This window comes from Gallinula chloropus (genome assembly GCF_964237585.1).
Source record: "Gallinula chloropus genome assembly, chromosome: 8".
In the NCBI taxonomy this organism is placed as follows: Eukaryota; Metazoa; Chordata; class Aves; order Gruiformes; family Rallidae; genus Gallinula; species Gallinula chloropus.
This window is the reverse complement of record NC_140093.1, coordinates 28,435,251-28,444,811: the sequence shown is the minus strand read 5'-3', so window position 1 is coordinate 28,444,811 and position 9,561 is coordinate 28,435,251. Positions and strand designations below refer to the sequence as shown.

The window sequence follows — 9,561 nt, the reverse complement described above, 5'->3', positions numbered from 1 at the left end:
AGTTGTCAGGGCCTGGAACAGGCTGCCCAGGGAGGGGGTTGAGTCAACTTCCCTGGATGTGTTCAAAAAAAAGGTGGATAAGGTACATAGGGATATGGGTTAGCTTAGGACAGAAACAGTTGGACTTGATCATCTTGATGGTCTTAATGGTCTTTTCCAACCTTGTGATTCTCTGATTCTTTTTAATGTTTTCATAAATGACCAGACAACTGGACTAGAGGGTGTCTTAAGTACATTTGCATGTGACACCAAATTGGGAGGAGCTTTTGACTCTGCTGAGCGTGGAGAAGCCTTGCAGAGACCTGGACAGATCAGAGAGCTGGGCAGTCACCAACACCATGGAGTTTAACAAGGGCAAGCACCAGATCCTTCACCTGGGAAGGGGCAGCTCTGGCTGCGCATACAGACTGGGGGGTCAGACACTGGAGGGATTTGGGGGTCTTGGTCGACAGCAAGTTAAACATGAGCCAGCAGTGTGCCCAGGCAGCCAGGAGGGCCAAGCGTATCCTGGGGTGCATCAAGCATGGCTTTGCCAGCAGGTCCAGGGAGAGGATTGTCTTGCTCTACACTGTCTTGGCGCAGCCTCACCTTAAGTGCTGGGTGCAGTTTTGGGCACCACAGTACAAGTGGGACATGAGAATATTGGAAAGTGTCCAGAGGAGGACAATGAGGATGAAGAATCTGGAGGGGAAGTCTCATGGGGAGAGGCTGAAGTCCCTTGGTTTGTTCAGGCTGGAGAAAAGGAGGCTGAGGGGAGACCTCATTGCAGTCTGTGGCATCCTGAGGAGGGGGAGCGAAGGGGAAGGTGCTGATCTCTCTTTGGTGGCCAGTGATAGAACCTGAGGGAACAGCATGAAGCTGTAGCAGGGGAGGTTTAGGCTAGATATTAGGGAGAGATTCTTTGTTGAAAGGGTGGTCGGGCCCTGGAACAGCCTCCCCAAGGAAGTGGTCACAGCGCTGAGCTTGACCAAGTTCAAGAAGCGTCTGGATGACGCGCTCAGTCCTGTGCTCTGACTTGGCTGGCCCTGTGTGGAGCCAGGAGTTGGACTTGATGATCCTTATGGGTCCCTTTCAACTCAGGAGATTGTAGGATTCTATGACCATGACTGAAATCACCACTTAGCAGTGGATCTGCACACCAGCACTTGTGGTTGCTCTCTAGATTTCCCTTCCCCTTGGACCATTCAGACACCTCTCAACCATCCAGCTGCTGCTCTGAGTTTCAGGGAGTTAAACCCTTGCCTTTCTGGCAGTTGTCTGACTCATTCTCTTGTCTTTAGCCAACTCTTGAGTTGTGGGGATTTCACAGTCTCCTTGCTCACTAGAATTCTCTCACAGGGTTAAGCTTTGTGGCAGGTGAACCTCACTGGTGGCAGATTGCACTTGGCACAGAGTGAGGAGTGTTTAATTTAATGGTGAATCTTGTCAGGTTTCTTCTGTTGGTGGGAAAATAACTGCCTCTGTGCTGCCTGTATGCAGCCAGTTCTCTAAGGAAAGCAGGGGAGCAGGTATAGATGGGCTGTAAAGCCCCACTGTGGAGTGCAGCAGAGAGACCTGTAAGGACAAGGGATGCAAGTCCCAGTTGGCTGGTGAGAGTCATGGTGGGCTTGTGGAGATGTGCAGCAAGGTTTTCCCCACTGTGCCAGACCTCAAGGGTCCATTTTTCTGAACAGTCCAGACCTCTTTAGGAGGCAACCTGGACCAATCTCAGTCAGAGGTTATCACCTCTCCTCTAAAGTGAAAATAATAACCTACACCCTTAAAAAGAAATCAATTTTACTATGAAATCCCTTTGAAACAGCTTCAATGATCTGTACATCTCTTGAAGACTTGAAGATAATTACATCAAGAGACATAGCTCGTTAGGGCTTGCTTTTTATTTTTAATGATCCCTGGGGTGCATCTGGTGCTGAGTCCTTGAAGCTCAGGTACTGAGAGGAAATTACACATAAAACTCCATGTCAAAAGCAGGAGACAAAGTACCCTGAAGTATTAATGAGTCCCGCTGAGAGCCATTGCTGGCTGAGCCTCCCCAGGGACTCGTTAGAACAGGTAATTGGAGGCCATGTTGGCTGGTAGGCAAAGGCAATGTACAAGCAGCTGAGATGCTGAGCAAGACTTGGATTAGTTTGATGAAGCAGAAAGGCCAAGCCCTGTCACAGAGCCCTAGGCATTGCTCAGGCTCTTCCTGGGTCAGCGCAGTGTGTGTAATGCTGAACAGGATGAGAGTTTCTCCTAGTTGTAGGTCCAAAGCCCAGCTAGAAATTCATCTGTCCTCCATTTAAATAAAAGAAAGACTAAGGAGACCCTCCACCCCCTATCAGATTCCGGAGGAAACATTGTTGAAAGATGAGGACAAAGCTGAGGTGCTTAATGAAATCTTTGCCACTGTCTTCAGTAATAGGAGCAGTTGTACAGAGAGAATCCAATTCCCTGAGCTAGGAGACAGGGACAGGGAGCAGAATGACCCCACCTCAATCCAGGAGGAGGTAGTCCTGCTGCACCACAGAGATGTGCAGTGATCTGTGGGGCTGAATGGAATGCACCCAAGGGTGCTGAAAATCTGGCAAGGGGGGTTCACCAAGCCACTTTCCATCAGTCCTGGATGACTGGAGAGGTACCAGAAGACTGGAAATCAGTCAACATACCCCCCTGTATAAGAAGGAACAGGAGGATGGTCAGGGAAATTACAGGCCTCATAGTTTGACTTTAGTCCCAGAGAAGCTGATGGAGCAGATTAACCTGAACACCATTATGCAGTTCATGAAGAACCCCCAGGTGATCAGGCCCAGTCAGCCTGGGTTCATAAGGGCAGGTCCTGTTTGACCCACTGGATCTCCCTCTATGACATGGTGACCTGCTTCCTGGACAAGGGAAGGGCTCTGGATGTTGTCTACCTTGACTTTAGCATGGCCTTGGACACAGTTTTCCAGAACTTTCTCTTAGAGAAGCTCACTGCTTGTGGCTTCGAAACAGTGGTGGTTGAGCCCCCAGTCAATGGCTGAGCACCACATGCTGCTCGCTCACTCCTGGAGGAGAAACAGACAGAGCCTCTGTGGGTTGGGATAAGGACAGTTTACTGACAAAAGCACCATAAAAAGGGAGCAATATCAGCCCAAATTGCACTCACACCCAGTGACAGCACAGAGAGTACCTGACAAACCCAACAATAACAGAGTGCTGCACCATGCCACGACCACCCCTCCCCAGCCAGCCCCTTCAACAGGGAAATTATGTCAGTGTGCTGATTTTGGCTGGGATGGAGTTAATTTCTTTTCTAATAGAGGGTGGAATGTTGTGTTTGGGAACTGGGATGGGAGCAGTGCTGATGATAACACCCTGATGTTTCTGGTTGTTGCCAAGCAATCAAGGACTTTTCAGATGTTCCCATTTCCCTACCAAGGAGAAGGAAGGGGACACAGCCAGCACAGGTGACCCAAGCTGGCCAAAGGGTGTATTCCATGCCAATTACATCATGCTCAGCACAAAAGAGGGGGCTGGTGGGAGGAGGAGGAGGCAGCTCCAGGACGTGCAGTTTTTGGGGGACGGTCGGGTTCCGGGATGGCTCTGGGCTGCACGGCCTGAGTTGTGGGTTCAGTGAGAAACTGCATTGTGTATCACCAGTTTCAGATATTTTGCTACAAAGTCCTGTTATTGTTATATCTCTCTTTCTGATATTCTAGTAAACTATCCTTATCCAACCTGCAGGGTTTTGTTTCCATGGTTTTGTTGTTTTTTCCCTTTCCCTTCCCTCCCCTCCCACTCCCCCTCATAACTTCCCCCCCCCCCACCACCTTTTAAAAAGCAAGCGACTGTGTGGTGCTTGGCTCTTAGCTGGGGCAAAACCACATCTACTAAAATCCAAAACAAATATATTCTTAAAAACATGAAAATTCTTATATTAAAGTTATATTAATTGTCTCTTAAGCTGCATCTACATGAATCTATTCAACATTATTACACTTCATTGAATCACCAGGGCCAGCAATACAATGAAGAAGATGATCAGTTGGTTGCTGCTTAGAAACATCCAGTCATCAGTTTCCACATGGCATCCTTGAGCTCGTGGTTCCTCATGCTGTAGATGAGGGGGTTGACTGCTGGTGGAACAACCATGTAAAGAAATACCTCTACCAGGTTAAGTGGTCTGTGGAGACTGGACAAGGGGCAATGGCTTCAAGTTGGAGAATAGCAGGTTCAACACCAAATGGAGAAGAAACTTTCACAGTGAGGGTGAGGGAACCCTGGGACAGTCTGCCCAGGGGGGTTGTGGAATCTCCTTTGCTGGAGATATTCAAGACCTCTCTGGACACCGACCTGTGCAATCTGTCCTAGAGAGCTGCTTTGGCAGGGAGGTTGGACTGGATGATCTCTGGAGATCCCTTCCAACTCCAATTCTGTGAATCAGTGAATCTGTAAATAGGGAGAAGACTGAGGGGCTCTTCCGGTAGGCAAACATGTCAGTGCTGACAAAGAAGGAGTCCACTCCCAGGTAAGGAAGGTATGTGGAAAAGGCTCTGTGCCATCCCTACTCCGAGGGGATCTTCAGCACAGCCCTGAAGATCTGCACATAGGACACCATGATGAACACTAAAACACCCAAAAGCCAAAAAAGGACAGACCACAACTTCCCTGAGTGAGGCCCATAAGCAAGAAAGCTTGAGGATCTGGGGGATTTCACAGAAGAACTGGTCAGCAGCATTGCCATGGCAGAGGGGCAGTGACAATGTATTGGCTGTGACAATATATTTATTAAGGAATTAATAATTATCTGATGCTTTTTGCTGTCAGAGAAAAGAGTGACGATCTAGAAGGAACTTAGCAGACAATAAGATCACTGATGTAGTGGGAGAAGGTCCTCCCAGCCCCACAGGTGAGATTCCCTTGCAGAACATGCAGAAGACCATGGTGAATGAGGCTGTTCCCCCTCAGCCCATGCTGGATGATGTGGAACAGTGATTCTACATGCAGCCTGTAGATGTCACCACGCTCAGGCAGGTGCAGACACCTGAAGGAGGCTGTGACCTCACAGGAAGCCTGTGCTGGAGCAGGTTTGCTGGCAGGGCTGTGGAGGATCCACACTAGAGCAGTTTGTTGCTGATGGACAGCACCCCATTAAAGTGACCCACCCTGGAGCAGTTGGTGATGATCTGAAGTTATGTGAGAAGAACTTGGAGGGGTTCATGCAGGACTCTCTCCCACGGGTGGGACCCAATGCTTGACCAAGTGGAGACTGTGAGGAGTCCTCTCATGAGGGGGAAGGAGCGGCCGAGACAATGTGTGATGAACTGACCCCAATGCCCATTCCCCATCCTCCTGTGCTGCTCAGTTAGAGGAAGGAGAGAATTAGACAGTGAAAGGGACCCTGGGAAAAACAGGGAGGGATGGTTGTGGGTGTCTTAATTATTTATTTTCTTTCTATTTCTTCTGCTCTCTTTGATTGGGTAATGAATCATATTGGTTTATTGAGAGAAATTCAGGACAGTGACATCTGCATGATCTCTCCCCGTCCTTATCTTGACCTTTCATTACATCTTCTTTCCCTTATGCAGCAGAGGAAGGGGAGTGATAGAGCAGCTTTGGTGAGCACCTGGGTCAAACCACTTCAACAAGAGGTTGAAGAGGAAGAAGTCCATGGGCATGTGGAGTCACCGGTCGTAGGCTACAGTAAGGATCATGACACTCTTGCCCAGAAGAGCAGCCAGGTAGATGCCCAGGAAGAGCCAGAAGTGCAGGAGCTGCAGCTCCCATGTGTCTGCAAAGGGCAGGAGGAGGAACTGGCTGATGGAGCTGCTGCTGGAAATCTGCTGCCTCTGGGTATGGAAAAGTGTTTTCCAAAGTAAAAGACAGGAGTGAGGAGAGATTTACAAAAAGGAAAACTACAATCTTGATTTGTCTCTCAAACTCCCAGGTGTGCATGAGGAGCAGAAGCCTCTGGCATGGGCTCCCAAAGAGTCGTTCCTGGTCTTCAGTTATGGGTACAGGTGAATGGGGGTGACACACAGTTTCCATCAGATGAGGCTCACTCTCATGGAGAAGGGAGTATGACAACTTGCCTCCACCCCCAATAATTCCCATGGCAGCTGAGACCAGCAGCTCCCAGACAGAAGGAGCCTATTTGTGCCACCAAAACTCTAGCAAGTGGAATACCAGCACTGGTGGGTTTGTGGTAGCCATAGGTCACAGCTGCTTCTCCTTCCAGCCCCAGGGCTGCAAAGCAAGGATGAGGGGTCTGGAGTGACTCTCACAGGGGGAAGAGTCGCTACCTGGGGGTCCAGTCTTATACGAGAACAAGGAAAGGTGAATGTCCTACCCAGATCTGGTTTGATCAGGAGAAACAACTCTGCTGGACACAAGGGTTTCTCCCCAGCCAAGGGAGGGAAATTCAGTAAAGACATACTGTCCTTCCAAGGCGTTTCCTTGGAGCTCCAGGGACACCACCCAGGAGACTCTGGGGAATGGAGAATGTGACGTATTCGCCTGCTCCTCTGCTGTGAGCTGGGCTGGGCTCCTGGGATGGAGGGAGCTCACTGCAACCTGGCATCACTAACAAGAGACAGTTTTGCCCAGGAGCAGCTCCACTGCCAAGCGCACAGGGCTGGGGACACTGCCTGTTAGGTACCGAGGGGAGACCTGTGAGGCTGAGAGAGCTGATGGATGCTGAGAGCTCACTGGAGGAGAAATCTCCACAGCCTCTCCCTGGTATGTCTGTGGGTGCAGGGCAGTGCAGGTTCTGTTCCTGGAGGGATCGCCTAAAGCTGGGACATGGGGCAGTGTGTGGGGTCTGTCAGGAGGACAGGTTCTCTATAGGACAGGAAAGTGCTGCCTGGAAGGGATGTTCTGCTCCATCAGAGGGACAGGGCAGGACAGCTGTCTTCTCCTGGGCATGGCTGCAGAGGTGTGAAGTAGCGTGTGCACCCAGGGGTGCCCAGGGCTGTCCTTGTGACCAGGGTCCCTTCACCCCTAGGGGGCTGTGTGCTGGGTCAGGGACTCTGCTGCTGCCAGGGTCAGCACTCAGCCTGGCTGGTGGGCTTTCCACAGGGATAGAGAAGGACCTGTGGGATGAAGGAGTGACCCAGGGTAGAGCAGCGTAAAGTCCTTCTACAGTAAGACAGAGCTGCCTAGGTCAGGTTTGCTCCCAGCTCCAGCTGATCCTTGAGAAAATCCAAAGGGAATTTGAAGAACAACATCAAGGAATCATTTTTGTGTCAGGCAGAGTCTTTGCTTTGAGTTTTCCTCTCCTGTGGGCTGTGCTGACTGTGGTGTATTAGAACTAATTTCTCCCCTCAACAATGTCCACATCAGAGGATTTCCTGATCCCTGCACATACAGAGGTTCCCCAGGGCAGTGGCATGATACCAGGAGGGGTCTGCAGAGCAGAGCTGAGCGCAGGGCAGGTTGGATGAGGTCTGTGAGCACAGAGCAGGAGGTGACATGGGCAGAGAGAAGCAGCTGCAGGGAAAGCTCCAGGCAGCGGAGACGTTGGCTAGAGGGCGAAACAAGGAGCTGCTCCGAGAAATGCCCTGGCAGTGGGGATTTGGGACGTCCTTGATATCCCCCCAAGTGCAGACACTGATATTCTACAGGAACACGAGGATGTCATCACAGAACGCCCAGCACAGGGCAGCTGAGTCCAAGGCTGCTGGACAGAGCATCTCTCCCCACTCTGCACTCAGGGGAAGGTTTCACTGGCACTGCAGCAGCAATGTCAGGCAGTTCTGACAGAAGAAACACTCCTCAGCTGCAGCTAGGAGGAAAGCAAATCTCCAAAGCTCTGATCTTCTGTAGGTTAAAACCGAAGTGACAGTGCTGAAAAGCTCATTCCTATCCACAGGGGGTTTAGTCTGAGATCACACCATCCTTCTATTTACTGACTGCTGCCAGGCAGGACTAAGTTCTCCAGAGCCCACAGCTGACCCTCCCGAAGCCAGCACAAAAAGGACCTGCCAAAAGTCCTCCTGAATACAGAGAGTCAATGGGAATTGGAAGAGGTTTTCCTCCAAGATGAGTTCCCTAACGTCTCACTGTGCCTTTTCCTCCTCTGACAGGTCTGCACACTTGACAGCAGGAGATGTCCAACAGCAGCTCCATCAGCCAGTTTCTCCTCCTGGCCTTTGCAGACACACCGGAGCTGCAGCTCCTGCACTTCTGGCTCTTCCTGGGCATCTACCTGGCTGCTCTCCTGAGCAATGGCCTCCTCATCATCACCATAGCCTGTGACCACCACCTCCACACCCCCATGTACTTCTTCCTCCTCAACCTCTCTGTTCTTGACTTTAGCTGCATCTCAACCACTGTTCCCAAATCCATGGCCAATTCCTTGTGGGACTCCAGGGCCATTTCCTACACAGGATGTGTGGCTCAAATATTTTTCTTTGTATTTTTGTTCTCATCAGAGTTTTCCCTTCTCACTGTCATGGCCTATGACCGCTACGTTGCCATCTGCCACCCCCTGCACTATGGGACCCTCCTGGGCAGCAGAGCTTGTGTCCACATGGCAGCAGCTGCCTGGGCCAGTGGGTTTCTCAATGCTGTGCTGCACACAGCCAATACATTTTCACTGCCCCTCTGCCATGGCAATGCTGTTGACCAGTTCTTCTGTGAAATCCCCCAGATCCTCAAGCTCTCCTGCTCAGATGCCTACCTCAGGGAAATTGGAGTTGTTGTGTTCAGTTGCTGTTTAGTTTTTGGGTGTTTTGTGTTCATTGTGGTGTCCTATGTGCAGATCTTCAGGGCTGTGCTGAGGATCCCCTCGCAGCAGGGACGGCACAAAGCCTTTTCCACCTGCCTCCCTCACCTGGCCGTGGTTTCCCTGTTTACCAGCACTGTCGTGTTTGCCCATCTGAAGCCTCCCTTTCTCTCCTCCCTATTTCTGGACCTGGTAGTGGCAATTCTTTACTGCGTGTTTCCACCAGCAGTCAACCCCCTCATCTACAGCATGAGGAACCAGGAGCTCAAGGATGCCATGTGGAAACTGATGACTGGACGTTTCAAGCAGCAATAAACTGCTCATATAAGCAACAATGTAGTCTCTATTTAGTAATTTTAATTTTTTGAAGTATTTTTTCCTTTTAGATGTTATAATTACATGGTGCACATTAGTCCTATTCCTAAAACAGTATCTCTATTTCTTCTCTGCTCCAGACACTTCAAAATGACAATGTATGCAATGTATTTTTTTTTTTTCTAAATTCACAAGACCTCTTCATCTCCTGAATCATTTGTCTACTTGTCTGGAATGGCAGTGCTTTCCCACAAGGACAGAATGGGAATTGCCAGGATTGGTACCCACATCAGCAGAAGAAGTACTCACATTCCCCTGTACCTGTCTTGCCTCCAGTCTGTCTCTTTCATCTCCCACATCATGCAGGTGTTTCCACCTCGCCTGATGATGTGGCCATGCCTAAGGACAGCTTTTCAGCAGACCAGATGGATGGATCCTCACTGAATTCCACCTCCACTTCCTCTTTGGTCATTCAGATGCTGCTCGGTCTCCAGTTCCTGCTTTGACATTCAGAGAGTTGGAAAACATCCCATCTTTCAGATGTCTAATGAACTGTT

At 50.1% G+C, this 9,561-nt stretch overlaps 1 protein-coding gene across 1 annotated transcript; it reads left to right on the top strand.

Annotated features, from left to right (window-relative positions):
- Positions 1–8,071: 8,071 nt before the first annotated feature.
- On the top strand, positions 8,072–9,004 carry LOC311194489 (olfactory receptor 14A16-like; the record flags this gene model as incomplete). The annotated part of the gene is made up of 1 exon (XM_084267595.1): positions 8,072–9,004. One exon carries the CDS (start codon positions 8,072–8,074, stop codon positions 9,002–9,004), a length of 933 nt encoding a protein of 310 aa, XP_084123721.1.
- Positions 9,005–9,561: the final 557 nt, after the last annotated feature.